Source organism: Xiphophorus maculatus, chromosome 21 (genome assembly GCF_002775205.1).
Source record: "Xiphophorus maculatus strain JP 163 A chromosome 21, X_maculatus-5.0-male, whole genome shotgun sequence".
Lineage (NCBI taxonomy): Eukaryota > Metazoa > Chordata > Actinopteri > Cyprinodontiformes > Poeciliidae > Xiphophorus > Xiphophorus maculatus.
This window is the reverse complement of record NC_036463.1, coordinates 11,734,261-11,751,680: the sequence shown is the minus strand read 5'-3', so window position 1 is coordinate 11,751,680 and position 17,420 is coordinate 11,734,261. Positions and strand designations below refer to the sequence as shown.

Sequence of the window (17,420 nt, the reverse complement as noted above, 5' to 3'; positions counted from 1 at the left end):
GATATAATTTCTGTTTGGTGCCAACAGGGCTGTGTGTGTCCCATGTGACCCCATGTGTTCAGAATAAATTGTTTTGGTGTTGCACTTGAGCAAGGTCATAAATTAAAATTAAGATTGCCACCTTTTAATATAGTCAGCTTCATCCATGACCTAGTCTCCATGCATCAAAATTGGATTTTATCCTCCACCTCCTCTACCATAAAGCAAATTTAAGTCAGCACTTTGGTGATGCTGATAATTGCAATTTTTTATCTAAATTTCTAAATGAGTTTTCCAACTATGCTGTGACTGAGTCTTATTCTGTAAAATTATTATTTAAGCATTGTATCATAAACTTCTCAAAATGTTAATGGAAAACACAAAGGCATAAAAAAACAGTAGGAAGATTAGTGAAAATATTGAAATAACAAACAATTAAAAGCCAGTGAGATCAAATCGGCTTAAAGCTGTTTTTATTACTTAAGGCGTGATTGAAAGACAGCAGGAGGCTTTTTGTAATAAGTATCACAATGTGGTGTTTAACAGCAGGGTAAAAAGAGCATTCACAAGAAAGGTTGACTGTTATAGTAATAATATGCAATAATGGCTGCTTAAAGTTGCATTAGAAACCACCGATTCAGATAGAAAATCTCACAGAGTGAGCAATCAAACAAAAGTCAACAAAAAAGCGATTTGCCATCTAATGCAAGCAAGTGATCTGTCTGATTGAGGAACAGCTGCTGTGGACCCCAGCAGGACGAGGCCATCTGTCCCCAACTCCAGACAGGATTACGTCCTGGCTCACAGGAATGACATAATTAGCATCACTATTTTATTCTTACCTTTGATCTGGGATCACGGACGCATGGTTCTAATATTCTCCCCGCCCACCATGAGTCCTGCTGAATTAGAGCTGGGCTGGTTAAATCCCAAATCAAGGCATCATGTCATGCTGTTCAACTGGTCAGCTTTCCTAACAACCTTTGATGAAAGACATTTAATCCGCCTCTCATTTTGTGACTTTTTTTCCCCTAGCTGGCTTTGTTGCTTTTAATGTGACCGATTCATGACTTAATCTTCAAGTTGTTTTTTCTACACAAAAATCATTGGGAATTTATGAGTTCAAGTCCTGTTTATCCTTCTGTAGTCATCCATGAAAGAAGGTGCTTATTTAATTTAATGAGACATGGCTGAATACGTCTTTTGAATGAGAGAAAAAGCACAAGTTGTTTCAAAAACTTTTATGTGTTAATACTTCTCTGTTATTTCAGTAAGTTTTGATTGTACAAGTGTTGTTTAAGTAGTAAACTTAGTGTTTTTCCCCCCCATATTTGTAACCTTTCCAGCATTTTGCTTATCAAGTTATTTTTAATGGTTTTGGGGAAAACTTGCTGAATGGGCTTAATTGCAGTCTGACACTAACGTCAGACACTTTCTTGCATATCACCTCCAGACCTTCCCAGAGCCGCTCTGAGGATCCTCAGCAACATGACATTTCTGTTCGTCAGCCTGTCCTACACCGCTGAGTGTGCCATCGTCACGGCCTTCATCACCTTCATTCCCAAATTTATCGAGTCACAGTTTGGCATTCCTGCCTCCAAAGCCAGTATCTACACAGGTATGCTAGCTTGCCATTCCAGTTGCTTTTTGTTTTTGTGTTTTTTACTGTGAGATCTTATTAGAATATATCAAAAAGTTAAGACCACACTCCATGTTTTGCTCTGCTTTCAGTTTTGTACACCATCCGTTATGTGGTGTGGAGAAGAACAGAAACTGGTGTAATCCCCCAGCCGAGCTGGCATTGCTAACATGCAACTTATCTGGTAGCAGGATTATTACAGTAGGCAACAATTGGAAACATAATTATAGCTTAAAAGCAGAAACAGTTAGTTGCTGTGTTTGTGTGTATCCAGTCACACAGTGTATGGTGGTTGACATATGGCTTCTTTTTTTTTATTTTTTTTTTATTGAATTTTCTCTTTTTTGACATAACAAATTTACACACAACAAACTTAACATTATAACATGTACTTATACACTCTTGCATTCACTCCCACATTCACCCTTCAAACCTGCATTTACATATGGCTTCTTTAACAAACATAAGAGAAATACACACAATACCTCATTCCATCTGACTGTTGCCAGGATACACAGGGTAAGGGCAATTGGGTGGTGCAGTTGCCATGGCTACCCAAATGCTGCCAAGCTGCTTGAATGTGATGATGGTTGGAGATGAGGAGACAGAAGAGGGCACTTCTGCTGATGGGTGTCCTGTGCTTCCGTTGTGTCCCAGTGTTACTGTAGTGTATTATCCAAATTTAAGTTTGACATTTTGAGAGTTGAAAGTCAAATATTATCAGGGCTTAATATGTTTCATTGTTTATGAACTGAAAAACAAAAATGTTGTCTTGTTATGATGTTTGATCTGATGTTATGTTGGTGCCATTTTGTCACAAATCAGCCTCCAGATTGTTATGGTTATAGGAGTCCAGATTTAATTAATTAAATCAACCAACCAAAAATTGCATTCCAGTATAAGACTCTGTAAGGACAGAACAAATAAGCAATGTAAGCAGTTACCTTTACATTTTTTAAAAATACATTGCATTAAAAAGTTTAACCAAACAGATGTTATATCAGCCTCTAGCATGAAAGCTGGATGAGATTTCTCTATAAGCTTTTGGTCATCAGTTATATTTTGCTGGGTGATGCGGAATTCAAAGATGAGGTCGGAAAACAAATATTTTCTTATCGTCGTCCCTCAGCCCTGCTTTTTGCCGTAAAAAGAAGGGATCTGTGCTCTGACTTAGAAGTTATAGAAACGGGGTCTCATAAATCTGAAAAATGGGACATCAAGCAAAATTGAAAAATACAATCCAACACCAAATCCATCAAAACTGAATGCTATTGAGTTCACTAAATTACCTCCTTGCTGAGTCTGTCGTTCCCGTTTGACGAGCGTCGTTGCAGTGTGGCCACATTTCCCCCTTATGGATATATTTTCTTTCAGCACTTCTTGTCACACAGATTTGTTTCAGAACATCAAACAAATTTTGATAACAGACAAAGACAAGCTGAGGGGACACAAAAATGAGTTTTCAAATGCTGTTTTCATTCAACCAACCTGGCCTTATGGAAAACACTATTTGCTTCTAATGTTAAATCATGGAAAGTATTTTTCACGGGACTGTAGCTACAGTAAGTAGATCTGTAGCCTGCAGAACATTTTCACCTCAGCTGCTGTATATCTGTAATGCAATCTCTTGCACACATTTGCACACAAAAAAAGGTTCTGTCCCTTTAATGTCAGCCAATCTTTTAATCCAGATACGATGGTTAAGTTGCACATGCAGTATGTAATACCACATTGCACAGCTTGTGTGCGTGTGTGTGTAGTCTTTGCAGTGTGAAATGTATAATCTTGCAGAAAACAGATGGTTTTAGCACAGAAACATGCACTTAAATGATGATAAGCCACTGCAATCTGTTGGCTGACTGTCACTGAGCGTGCTCTGTCTTTGTCTCTTGTCCTAGCACACACTGATACAAGGAGGAAGCAGATGACATTTCTTTGTACTTTTATAATGACTATTTTGATATTCTCTCTGAGAGCCGCTCTCTTCCTCCTCTTCTTACTGACCCAGTCTTTGTCTCCCCGCTGTGAAAGCCTTTCGGCCTCAAATCAGGGATGCTGCCATGCCTGGAAATTCTGTATGATGACACTTATTGCTCCCTACATCTCCCTAGTAGTATTTTGTTTTCTCATGCTGTCAGTGTGCCTGGCTCTAACGGATTTGACGCACGTGTCACGTCCTGAAATGACTCGCTGACGGCCTGCAGTGTTCCAGTAATGCTGCTTCTGGTCATTCATAGCTTAATAGAGGCTGACATTTCTGAATCCAGCACACATTCAGCAACAAAACACCACTGTTTTTTTTTTATAGACTTGAAAAGCTCACATTGTATTCCTAGGAGTGCATCCTAATTAAAGCGTTGTTAATAACAAGCACTTATGTGGCTGTGCTTCACAGTAATTATTCCGGTGCTAACACATCCGGTGCTAACCCTTCCTACCATCTCACGGGTTATGTCCGCTCTCTGTCGTCTGGCAGGTTTGATCATCGTGCCCAGCGCCGGTGTGGGCATCGTCCTCGGGGGCTACATCATCAAGAAGCTGAAGCTCGGCGCGAGGGAGTCGGCAAAGCTGGCCATGATCTGTAGCGGAGTGTCCCTGCTCTGCTTTTCGACGCTTTTCATCGTCGGCTGTGAGAGCATCAATCTAGGAGGCATCAACATCCCCTACACAACTGGGTGAGAAAACATTCATGATTCCTAAAACTAGTGGCCATCTGCATTGCCTTGCAGAAAAAAGCCTTCATAGCCCTTTCAGTTTTTTTATATTTTGTGTACCTCCTTGTTCAAAGAAATATCTGCCATGAAGTTTTGTATTTTGTATTTAATAATGAAGTTGAAGAACAAAGAATTTTTGAAGTCTGATATTTCTGTCTGAAAAATAGGCAGACACCTTGGGAAAAGTTTGATGGGGTATCAACGCTTTAGCAGTATGCTGTATGTTCACACCTAAACACGCAGTAAAGGTGCACTTGCTGCAGCGCAATCAGGGTTCATAGCTTCAGATTCTGTGTGAAATAAACAGTGTGAATCATGTTATCAGAGTGGTGAATCAGAAGCCGGTGTGGGCTTGTGATGCTGCCACCATTCCATCATCCTCATGCGTTATGGCATTGTGTTGCAGTGTGATGGAATAATTAGCAACACTTGCATCTGCTCTCGTGACCTGATGAATCACTTTGCCACCTCTATTTCTGAAAGCGCTGTCGGCGGCGAAGCTTAGGGGCAGCCATGCGACGTGCCAGACCCCGTAGCCGACGGAAACATGGGGCCACCTTTCACCTGCTGACCTTGAAATAATATTAAATTTATACTGTAAATACAGATGTACTCTCATCTGATTTTAACCATATTAAAATTCATTTTCTGGACCTTTATCAGTCGCTTCCCATACTAATCTAATCATACTAAGCAAGGGGCAAGTTAAGAGAGACATATGAAGCTTGTGGTGAGATAAAACATGCAGAGATCTTGCATTATCTTTGCATGTTTGAGTGAATAATTTACGTTCTTATAGTTTCTAAACATTTGATTTCTGAAATATTTAAAGGAGATTCTGAAGCTTTCAAAAGGTGCTGATACCAATATTTTCGAGAAAGAAAGCTCCAGTCTGCACGAGAAGCAGTTTGTTACAGAAGCATGGCTAAGTCAGCCAAGCCTCTGTGAAATTCTCCCCTTTATTAAAAGTAGGTTATTCAAAGAGACTTTAATAACCTTTGTGTCTGTTCAAATCCCATAACTGATAAGTTAATAAGGTTGCTGTTTCTTGTGTGAGCTCGTGTTTACAGAGGGCCCACAGAGCTGTCAGAGTGCCTCATTATTCACAGCGCTGGTCAGTAGTCGTGAGCAGCACAGATGGGAGGAATATTTCAGCAAAGTTCCTAGTCCAGACATGACTCTGCTTCACCAACAGGCTGATGAGAAATGACAGGGCCAGCAGGCATGTAAGGTTACATAACGTTCTTAAGCAGTTGTTTTCACTGAGCTGTATAGTGTTCACCGCGGTGGGACATGATTATGTATTTGAATTACACTTTATTAAAAACTGCAGCAGACTAAATCTGTTTATGAGACATTTGGTGCAGGTAGACCCGTTCCTGCTCGATGAAGTCTTTTCTCTCTTCACTGATAAAGACGGCCGCTCTCGTGGTTTCCTGTTGTGTGTATAAAAACTTTCTAACAAGTGTTTTTAATTTTCTTACATATTATCTGGATCAGTTTTTGTTAACCATAGTACTTTTTTACTTGATTAGTTTAAGCAGTTTGTAGATGATTACTTTTGCTCAACTACATAGTAAGTTGTTACATGTGTGATATTTTTTTTAAATTATTTTCTTTCTTTTTTTGCAAGATGCTCTTCACAATACTGTCTATTGTGTTAATCCAAGGAACTGGCTTCTCATCTCTAAATGTACATTTGTAAATTATTACAGTAATATAATTACTTTTTTGTTACTTTTTCACTTTATTGCTTTTATGTTTTCCGGCTATGAAATGTTTACGTTTTCTTTTGCTTAGGTGATATTTTATATATATATACTTTTACATTTTTGCTAATTTGTTTAGTTGATTCAAGAAATGTGTTACAGTTAATTAAGACATTTTCATTTTCTTTTCGAGATTTTAAGTGTTGTTTTTTTTTGGTTAGTTACATTTTATTGTAGTCACATAATTAATTTGTAACCTTTTTTTATTGCTTTTGTTAAATACTTATCACGGTGTCTCATTTTAAGATGCTTTATTAGTTAATATTTAGGCTGATTCTACATAATTAGATTTTTAAAAAACTATTTATATACTTAAATGAATTATTAGATACGTGCATGTTTCTCTGCTCCTTTGAGAATTGACGAAAGATTGTGCAATTGTTTTTGTAGCAAAGCACCTTTCTCTGAAATGCTGTCAATGATTCTAATATTGTGAATGTCTTTATGTTAGCATAATATAAAAGGCCAGAAGTATTGACATTTTATGTAATGAGTTTAGAAATGTTTGTGATTTCAGTTTTTTGATTCATTTTTTCCGTCAGCGGTTGTGTTTGTAGGATCTGTCCTGGCCTGTTCCGCATTGCTCAGTAGGAAGCTTACCAGAGAAAACCCGATCCTCGCTTCACTGCGTCTGGTTTAGACTAAACCAACGTCCTGCTTTAGAGACACTGTTCCCACACTGCCCAGCGAGCTGGACAATGCATGTCGCATCCTCCACCCCTCCCCTCTGCTCTTCAACCATGTAACAAGCTTGGAAAGGGGGGATTTGGATTATTTGCTAATCCTGCGTGCTCAATGACATACTCAAAAGGGTTTGACACAGCGACTTAGCTAAAATACGTCCAGCCTTCCTGTTCTCTGTTGAAAATCTTATTCTCTCTCACTCTCTTCATCATCCACGCTGAAGAGTGTTGTTGTCAGCCTCTCCTTTTGGAGCTTAGTTTAGGTTAAAGAAATAGTCGCCCAATTATCTTCAGGGTTTTGGTTCTCAGTGAACTGACCAACCAGAAAATGGGACAGTAAAATGTCCTGTGTGCTAAAATACAAGTACGAACCTGTATCTAAGCATGTGCCAGCCATGTTTTGCGGAGGAGGAATATCATTGATGTTTTCTAATGACCAGTCTTGATTTGTCCTTGTTTTTGTTTGTCTCATTTCAGTCCAACCCTGACCATGACCCACAGGAACCTGACAGGCAGCTGCAATGTTAACTGCGGCTGCAGGATCCATGAGTATGCTCCGGTCTGCGGCTCTGACGGCATCACCTACTTCAACCCCTGCCTGGCTGGATGCAGCACCGTGGGCAATGACAGCACTGGGGTGAGACCTTCCTATCTTTACATTCCTTTTTGAACTCTTGTGACTTTACATAATGTCTAATAAAAAGTGATGTTTATTCTGCACCATTCTGTACTGTAACCCTTAATATTTTAGTCCTCATTATAAAAGTCTGGATCCCATTTTCTGACCACAGATCAGGAACTACACGGACTGCGGCTGCGTTCAGAGCCGCCAGGTCATCACTCCGTCCTCCGGCGGCCAGGTCAACCAGCTCCAGCTGGTCATCGTCAAGACGTACCTGAACGAGAACGGTTACGCCGTGTCGGGGAAGTGCGACCGGACCTGCAACACACTCATCCCGTTCCTCATCTTCCTCTTCATTGTCACGCTCATCACGGCGTGCGCCCAGCCCTCAGCCATCATTGTAACCCTCAGGTGCGATGCCGTCTCTGGCGACATTCGTTTTGCTGTCTTCCTGTCTTCACGTCTGCCTCCTCTATTTCCTGCAGGTCTGTTGATGAACAGGAAAGGCCTTTTGCTCTCGGGATGCAGTTTGTTTTGCTCCGGACTCTCGGTATGTACACAATGCTTCCAGTTATACATTAACTTTAAGAAAAAATTGAAAGTGCTTTGCAATAGTACACTCCAAATGTGTCTTTTAGGGAAATCGATTAAAATAATTAGGCTGAAAACAACCCACTGAGCTTCTGTACAGGAGGTAGTAAAAATCATTATGCAGCATAATTTTATTCTATAGCCGGTTTGACAGCCTGCAGTGTTGGAGAGCAGGAATGCAGCTCCGTACCAAACCTCTGTGACCCTTTGCGCTGTTAGATGTAGACAAGCCCTCAGGGCGAGGGAGTTCTGCTGCAGCATGTCCCTGATCAGCTTTGTATCGCCATGTGAACATAAAGCTGCCACATCATGTCTCATAAACTTCTGCACAATATGAACACTGGTGACCGGAGGGGGATTTTGATTTCTGTGATCATACCTGTGCGCACACGTCACAACTACATTCCCGCTCAGCTGCCACCTTGTGGTTTCCCTGGCCTTGTTTCATTTAAAGTGGATCGACGGGTGAAAAGGGAGAAACGTTTGGTTGTACAATCGTTACCAGTTATGGTTTGATTTAACCATTTAATTAAATCAAAGGATTTTGATTTATGTGATCATACGCTGCATTGCTGCAGGAACCGAATATAATTTTGGAAACTGAGCTTTTAAAAGTCATAATCTATGGCTGTGAAGGTTTTTTTTTTCTATGCCTTTCATACATTTTATTAATAATAATAATTAACTTATTAATGTAGTTAACAGTACTGTATTCTGGCACGAAATCCTTAGAAGATTACTTTATTTTTTCATTGACCTGTGCCACTCAGTTATTTACCTAAATATTAAAGTGATGTGACAAATTACAACAACATCAATTCACAAAAACCTTTAGATAAATACAACCTTTGAGTATAAAAAATGTTGAACAAAATCAGTTTTTGAGGTTGAAGCGTACAGAGAGGGATCTGCAATTATTCAGCTTTGCAAAATCCGGATCATTCTTTTTTTCTGCTTCAGCTCACCACACAGCTTTTCTGCAGGATTTAGGTCTGAGATTGCCACCAGAAAAGCTTAATTTCATTTGATGAACCACATCTGTGTTGATTTGGCCATATGTAGTAAATCATTTCCCAACTGTAAGACCCTATAATAACCCATTCTATTGGCAAAATCCACCAGATTTTCTTTAAAATCACCTGGTATTTTAAAGAGGAATTTTTCCAAATATTTGTCCTTTGCCTCAAAACAAACCCACCTGGAGTGTTTGCTGCCAAAAAGCTCAATGTTCATCTTACTTAATACTGCATAAGCCGCTGGTAAATATTTTGTAACTTAGGCACTGTTAAACAGTAATTTGATTATAATTACGCTCTAAATGTAGACATAATTATGCAGTAGTACACTGTACTACTAGTGGGTGCTAACTTATTTGGTAATTAATTGCATAAGCCGTTGGTACATATTGGGTAGTTTATACTGTTTAGCAATAATTTGTTGGTAATTGCTCTCTAAAATTGGTTTTAATTACATAGTAAATCACTGTAACTTACTAGGTACTTACTTGATAATTACATTTTAAATTTGGGACTGTAAAAGAAAGGGATACCAAAAAATGTTTCAGACTAAAGTTAAATTTTAATAATTTGTGGTATGAAACTTTCAACAACTCAAGTCTCTCTCCTTCCTCAGCCTATATCCCCACGCCCATCTACTTTGGCGCTGTGATCGACACCACCTGCATGCTGTGGCAGCAGGACTGCGGCGTACACGGCTCCTGCTGGGAGTACGACGTTACCTCATTCCGCTTTGTGTACTTCGGCCTGGCTGCCAGCCTCAAGTTTGTCGGCTTCGTCTTCATCTTCCTCACCTGGTACTCGATCAAGCACAAGGAGGCGCAGGCCGAGCGCTGGCGCCAACACCTGCCTCCCCTGGGCACGGTCAGTGAGCTCGTGTGCCACGCTGGCGGCCGGAAGAGCCACGCCCGCACGCGCTCCTGCCCCGTGTTCATCCCGCCCCGGCCCGACGTGCCGGTGGCGATGCTGCTCGACCGCGGCCATAGCAGCCTGAGCTGCCCTGGCAACGGCCTCAAAGCAATACCTCCTCCCGTCTCGCTGCCGCACCACCACAGAGGCTCCGCCCACGTCTGATTGAGGGGGCGAGGGGCTTGTTCGTCGTGACATGTGCCTTCCTGTTTTGTTGTTTCTGCACAACACGGCGTCTGCTTTACACAGGACCGACAAGTGCGCCCACCGTACCTAAAGGGCTGGTCATCAATTCATGAGAGAAACTGAGCATATCATCAGCTGCAGCCACACTGGATAGACAATGTAAGAACATTAAACTGGTGCTACTGTTAACAGACAGGGCATTATAACCTCTGTACGGCAGAAGAGTCATCAACACTGCGTCTAAAGCACAACAGACACTGTACTATGCAAAAATCGACATACTGCTCCTTTCCTCTCAATCCTTCACCACACAAACCATGTGGTTTTTTTTTTTTTTTCCAGTTTCTTCGAGATTTGAGCCTCTGTCTTGTCATGGTGGCTCACATATCTTCAGATATGACAGAATTAGATTTTGTATTTTTGTTCACAAGTTTCTCAGATTATTTCAGTTTCGTTTTCTCTTAACAGTGCCTCTCAGGCCGTCACGGCCAGTCCAGTAAGCAGGTCTGGCTGTCAGGGTTAATGTTAGCCTCAGAAGAATCCAAGATCGCCTTCACCAACTTAACCATGTAGCTTAAAGCAGAAAAGCACCAATAGAACATCACTAAATTATACTATCCAAGCAAAAATAACTAAACTACTCAATAGATTTCTCACAATGTGCTGAAGCTACTGTAAATCCTAAATATGTGAATGCAGGTTTGGAAAAAGTGTCATATTTGGCCTTGTATTTATAAAAGCTCCTCCATTCCAGCGGCCATCAGATGTACATAGTTGTTATTTAGCTGTCTAGACTTTTAAAGATTTATTGCAGCAGAGCATGACTCAAACCATCCGGAGAGGGAGTCAATCTTCTGTTGTTTGATGCCATCTAGTGGACAAAACCATTTCTTGTGAGGAGCCTGTGAATGTCGACGGTTTCAGATCTTTTGTGTTTGAGTAATCATGGTTCCAAAAAGTTGTTAAATTAAACATTTCTCTAAAGTGAACTGTCCAGTTTTGCTAAACGTTTATTTGAAGACCACTAGGTGATCAGTTGTTTTATTTGCAGGAAAAGTATTTTTTTTTAATGTTTATCTGATTCTGCTAGTTTACTTCTAGCTACCGAACATTATAGGGTTATAAATATAAACTTTGTTGTTGTGCTTTATTTAATCAAGCAACACAAAGGAATACATAATTGTGAAGTGAAAGAAAAATAGGTTTTCTTTTTGTTTCTTCTACATATATTTACAGACCTCTTTACTCAGATAACCCAAAATAAAAAGAGCTCAATCCATTGCCTCCAAAAACCATAAAAGTAAATCGTCTACATAACAGTGAAAAGCAAGCTCATCTGTGAAGAGATTTGTTTGGAAACATTAGTGAACTCTTATTTGATGGATCATCCTAAACAGTAGAATAAGAACGGGCGATAATTTTTACCTTTTTTTTTTTTCCTGAAATGCATATATTATTTTCCTTATGTTTTGCAACAATTTGTTCCTTTGTGTTGGTTTGTTACATAAAATTCAAATAAAATACATTAACCCCACACGGGTCTGAAAAGGAATAACTTTAAAACTCTGTTCATGATCCATTTAACTATCTAGCTTATTTGTCCTTAAAACTAGAAAAAAAGCAAAGAGGCAGCAGTGATTCTATTTTGGGTCTATCCAGTCAATCCAAAAAGTGAATTATATTACTTGGAAAGTCAGACTTAATTTTGATTTAAAAAAAATTTTTACATAATTTTTCTAAATATGTTTTGTTCTCTGAAACAAATTGAGTATTTGTCTGGAGCAAATTATCTGGGTGAAGGCTTATGTTTGTATTGTGGCTCAATTTTTGAAGGTATCCATACATGGTCATTGTGTAAATAATGGAAGCAAACAATATCTATTATAGAGCTCATTTATAGCTAGAAATGTATCAATGGACTGATCCATGACTGTACTTCAAAGTTAGACAAAGCCAAAAAAACTAAACTGTAATCAAAAATCAAAAAACAACAAAAAAAAAAAACACAACTATTAGCTCAGTTTTATAGCCGTCAGTGATCAGAAAAGACTGTCCCACCTCTGTCAGGAGAGATTTTCCACTCTTCTGTCCTCATCCAAATTTGACCTCATTTAATTTATTTTTCTCCCAGAGTAAAGTAAGATCTGATTGTGCAGTAGAAACAGAGTTCACCAGATTTCAGCAACGAAGAAGAGCAGAACATCCTGCAGCGATGGCAACACGTTTGCACTGATGTCTGACATCCACATACCACCTTGAACTTCAGTGTGCTGCTCTCTGTACAAACTTCTGGACTACCTGCACAACAGGGCTTCATGCCGACCCTGGAGTTTGGCTTTGATGCATCGTCTCCCTCTTCAGCGTTTGGACCGCAGGTTGATTTTTGTTTTGGTTTTTTTCTGGACAAAAACCTGATGCTGTATTCTGAAAGTTGCTCTTGGCTCCTCAGCAGCAGAAATATAATTGATGTTTGTGAACGCTTGGTTTACAAATACCTTCAATACTTGATTATAGTCATTAAACCTGAAAACGAAAACATCAGTTTGTGTGGAGTTATTACAACATGCAGTTGATAGGAAAACGAGGCAGAGCTTCAAGTTAACAGTTTATTTCAGCAACAGCATCATGGCTTTCCTGAAACCACAGTTGGTCGTCAAGAAGGCAGAATGAGACTTTTTGTGGAATAAGATTAAAGTTAAATACATCTCGGACATTATTCAACTGGTTGACCATTGCTTTAGATCAAAATATACTGTCATATAAAAAGAGCTCAGTTTAAAAAAAAATAGCACAGTTTAAATGTTCCCATTTGCACACCACCTCAACATGCATCATCCCTGGTGAAGATGCGTAAAAAGAATTTGTTTTTTTTATTATTGCAGTTGCATAATTTTACATAGAAAAAAAAAAAAGTAGAAAAACCTAACCTTTAATTTGAGTCCATCTATCCAATGTGAAAAAAATAAAAGTAATGAAATTCTACAAAGTGATTTTTTAAATTTACAGATATGAATTTTTAAACCTTTCTTAAAGATATGGCATAACAACCGTTTCACTAAGCCACAAATTAAGAAAATATTCCAAATAAAGAATTGCAAGTCAGGCAATTGCTCGAAAAAAAGAGCAACTTCTCAGTCTTTGTCATACTAAGAGCTACAATTTAGAAATATGGAAAAATAATAGAAACGTGACAATGAAGACTTGCTGAGACAAGATGGTCTAACAGATGGTAATAAAGGTAAAAAAATGCAAAGCTCAGGATGAAAACCATAACAAACTTGATCTCTTAGATTCCTTCATAACAACCATGAGAGGCATCTTTTAGATCCCTTTTTAAAGAAGCGTACCAGGAAGAAACATTTTCTGAATAATCATTACAAACAGACACATATTTTCCCAAATGCAACTATGATTTCAACAACTGGCACTGTGATTTGTGTGTGACGAGACTATGACCGATTTTTTCAACAAGGTTTGTTGAGGTTTGTCATCGTTTGCACATGGAGGATAAATATGTGGAAGAGCAAGACCACTGTTAAACCTGCAGCATCACAGATCCTACACTGTGTTTGTTTTTCCTAAAAGGTCCTGGTAACCTAATTAGAGGGCACAGCATTGTGGGGAAATCTGGCATTTTAAATATAAATTTAGAGGTTTCTGACAAAAAGTGGATCATCAAGGGGTGTTAAATTAATAGATAATACCCAGATAGTTAAATGTTAGATTTTTCTAATGTTTGATTATGCTACTGCAATTGAATAATATATTTTAAAGTTTGCTTAGTTTTTTAAAAACCGTTCACACCGGGGTGCCTGTAAATGTGGGGAGTGCTATAACTCTGTATGATCAGAGACCTTGGTCATCCTCCACAGTAGTAATTATTTAGTGACATCAGAAACGGCAGCGTTTTGCTGTTTTTGTCTGTACATTTGACTGTGACTGATTAACTGGCGCTACATAACAGTCTAAAGTAAATGCTTTCATGATTGTCCGATCTAAATTACTGATACATTGAAGGAAAATGCTAACAAATCCACACTCCGCCTTTTGTTTCTGTTGTCCAATTTCGTTGTAATTTATGAGCTCTGAGGTCGTAATGGAAACACATTTGTGTGTTGATGCGGTGAAGTTCTCCGAGGGTCCTGTGATTGGGCAGAAGACCACAGAGTGACTGTGTAATCACCTATTCAGCTGCTGAGATGATTTCACCACCCACTGTTTCTATAGAACATTAAATATTCATAAACAATATTCAGCCTCTTTATGGAAATGATCATCTTTAATAGCAACTGCAGTTTGGCTGCATTAAGGCTTTTATATATTTATATATATACTTTTTTTTTTATACACGCATTTATTAGTAACAGTGTTACCTAATAAATGTTGGCACCAGTAAAAAAAAATAACTTTATGACTTGTCATATAAATCTGACTTGACTGTTCGTCCTGCACAGATTATCTTCTAACTAGTGTCTGTAGCGGATCTCCGGCAGGTTTACTGGGCCACCCATCTGCCTCAGAGGGTCTTCATGGAGGGCTCAGTCACCGAGCCGCTTCCCCCGTAGTCCAAGCTCAGGGGCAGTGGGGCCTGGGGTGGGGCTTTTAGGACCACCCCGACAGTCTGAGTGCTGCTAGTCTGTGTGGGGGAGGTGATGGCTGGGCTTTTTGTGGTGATGCTCTGCACTTTTGGCCTCAGAGTCTGCGGGGAGAGAGGGAGATAGCCTTGAGCCTGGAAAATGTCCTCCTCGTCTTCAGGGTCCAGGCTGGAGCCCGGGACCTGCTGGTTGGAATCTAACTGGGCACGCAGGCTGTTGTGCGTGCGCATGAGGCCATCGTGTCGAGCCTCCATCTCAGTCGGCCCGTTCCCGCTAAATATTTCGTCCTCCAGCTCCTCCAGCTGCCGCGCCCACATGTCGCTCGGGATGACCTTGGGTCTGTGCGGACTTGACTGTGACAAAACGGACTCCTTGAGTCCGTTCTCAAGGCTATCAGGAAGGTCGTTTACAACAGATCCCAGTTTCTGTTCTGGCTTTGAAGGTGCTGGTGGCTTTCTGCTGGGATCGGGGGTGGCGAGTCGAGTCTCTGAAGCCAAGACCGGCCAGACGTCACTGGCGGAGGCCGGCTCGTCTCCGCTGGCCTCCTCGAGGCTTCCACCCCCGGCCCCAGAGCCCAGCTCTGGCAGGGTGGAGTCGTCGAGCTTTTGAGTTCGGTTGAATGGGTTTAAAACACGTCGCAGTGCAAACATTTTATCAACATCCTTCTGGAAATTGGCCCAGTTGTCTGGGCTGGGTCTGTAGTCAGGCCTACATTCATACAGGCTTTCGTTTATGCTATACAAATCCTCCAATTCCTGCCAGTTCACCTCCTCATCTGTCAGGTTGGGCAGCTTAACCCTGTCGTCCTTCCCATACTGGCTGTGTGCTGCCGAAACAAAAAAGAAAAAGGAAGATTTTTAGGGGTTCGGAGTAGAAATGAGGAGTCGCGATGCTTCGAGTTCATTCAGACAGCATGCAGTCATGCCTGGCTTCTGGTTCTGACTACAGCAGCAGAGGCAGAGGGTTTGTGGCACCAAGCAACAAGCTCACTTCAAAGCAGCACAGGATCAAGATGCCACACACACACTGAGCTCAAGCCACAAACAAGGAAAGCATTCTGCTCTTTTAAGGAATCCAAAGAGACATTTAATCATTCATCACAGACTAAGACTCTAAAGCCCCGCAGTAAATACAGTGCTTCATGAAAAATGCACAACTCCAACTCATTCAGTTTTTCATGCTACAACCAAAAAAAAAAAGTTTTTTTGGGGGATTTGATGTGGCAGATCACACAAAGCACCACATTTGTGGCATGCAAGGAAAATGTTAAATGGTTTTCAATAGTTATTGCAAATAAAAACCTTTAGAGTCCCTGTGTAAGAAAAACCCTAAACATACAGAACAAATCAGAGATAGGGTGGAGGTTTTGGATCAAAACATAATCATGAGTTAAAATGGCCCCATCAGAGTAAATACTTACTCAAATACACATCATGTTTGTTTATTTTTATTTGAGAAAATGGCAAAAAAAACAACAAAAAAAAAACATTTTATCTACTTACTTCTCCTGTATATGCATCTTTGTTCAAGTCTGCCACATAAAATCCCAATAAAACACATTGAAGTTTGAGGTTGTAAAATGAGAGAAAGTGACAAAGTCCAAGAGGCATGAAAACCTTTTGCAAATGCAAGGCAATGAATATTATGGCATATTAAAGACAGGCCTGCATTAAAGTGAGACACAAAGCAAAGATACCTGGAATAAAATAACCCGTGAAATTGAAAACAGGAAAATAAGCTGCTGAATGGCATGTTCCGAAAAAAAAAGAGACAAAGTAAAAATATAAAGCCAGGAAATGAAAAAAAAGACAAAAGAAATTTGCTGCAAAAGCACACAATAGCTGCAAATAGATATGTGAAAAAGGAAAATCAGTATCAGTGCCCCTTAGGATTGGCATCTCTGTTTAAGTGGCTTTCCCGTATAGTGCAGGACGAGATGGTTGGACATAAACTGAGGGACTCACGGAAAGGAAAGGCTCGGCCTCCTCTTTGACCACTTTCGATGCTGCTGTCGCCTGGTAAGCAGGTGTCAGAGGGGTCACAATGCAAGAAAGTTTCAATTCTACATTTGGCATATGGCTATGAGTGAACATGAATTACTGCTGGTTTGGTTGTGATGTTCCTGGAGATGCACTGAGCAGAATTGTATGTCCGATTTCCCGGCTTCTGTTTTATAAAGCTTTCACCATGCTGTTGGTCATGATTTTCTTGCCAAATCGGATTTCTCTTAAAGTTTGAAATAAGAGCAACATTCAAAAATGTATATGAGAGATCACAATTTGTATTAGGATCAGGGATGACAGAGGTTGCTACAAAACAGGGCATTAGGCTTAACCCTAACCAAACTCTCTAACCCCAACACCCTTACCCTGCCATTTCTAAACATATGAAATAGGATTACAAACTTTATATTTTACACTGGATTTAGCATTTTCTTTTAGGAATATGCATAATTAGCATAGTCATCCTTGCAGAAACTGCAGTCTGTGTCAGTATTTTCTATAGAAAGGAGATTCTGACATAAACTAAGATTTCCAGATGGCTGTCAACATGTCAAAAATTTCCATTAATTTGAAAGGTGACTTGTAGCATTACAAACCAGATTTGACAAAATTATGAATATTATTTAATTAGAACCAAAATCTTTCAATATTATTGTACACCTTACATTGAAAAAAGCATTGTCTTGTTTGCCTTAACACATAAAGCTGTAATAA

General features: G+C 39.8%; 2 protein-coding genes across 5 annotated transcripts in view; one reads left to right on the top strand and one right to left on the bottom strand.

Annotated features, from left to right (window-relative positions):
- slco5a1 (solute carrier organic anion transporter family member 5A1) overlaps window positions 1-12,644 on the top strand; it is a 39,005-nt gene extending 26,361 nt beyond the window's left edge. For both annotated transcript variants that reach the window (XM_023326010.1, XM_005797865.3), the window contains exons 5-10: window positions 1,433-1,597; window positions 4,095-4,293; window positions 7,262-7,421; window positions 7,576-7,817; window positions 7,892-7,956; window positions 9,630-12,644. In XM_023326010.1, coding sequence (XP_023181778.1) covers window positions 1,433-1,597; window positions 4,095-4,293; window positions 7,262-7,421; window positions 7,576-7,817; window positions 7,892-7,956; window positions 9,630-10,087 — 1,289 coding nt within the window. In that variant the 3' untranslated portion in view covers window positions 10,088-12,644. The remainder of the gene's footprint in view (window positions 1-1,432; window positions 1,598-4,094; window positions 4,294-7,261; window positions 7,422-7,575; window positions 7,818-7,891; window positions 7,957-9,629) is intronic.
- Window positions 12,645-12,700: 56 nt separating this feature from the next.
- sulf1 (sulfatase 1) overlaps window positions 12,701-17,420 on the bottom strand; it is a 43,335-nt gene continuing 38,615 nt past the window's right edge. The window contains exons 20-21 of one of the 3 annotated variants that reach the window (XM_023326008.1): window positions 16,668-16,718; window positions 15,401-15,529 (exon numbers count right to left, since the gene is read on the bottom strand). In XM_023326008.1, coding sequence (XP_023181776.1) covers window positions 15,496-15,529; window positions 16,668-16,718 — 85 coding nt within the window. In that variant the 3' untranslated portion in view covers window positions 15,401-15,495. Of the gene's footprint in view, window positions 15,530-16,667; window positions 16,719-17,420 lie in introns of all 3 variants that reach the window. The other 2 variants (XM_014468354.2, XM_023326009.1) reach the window with 2 other exon arrangements.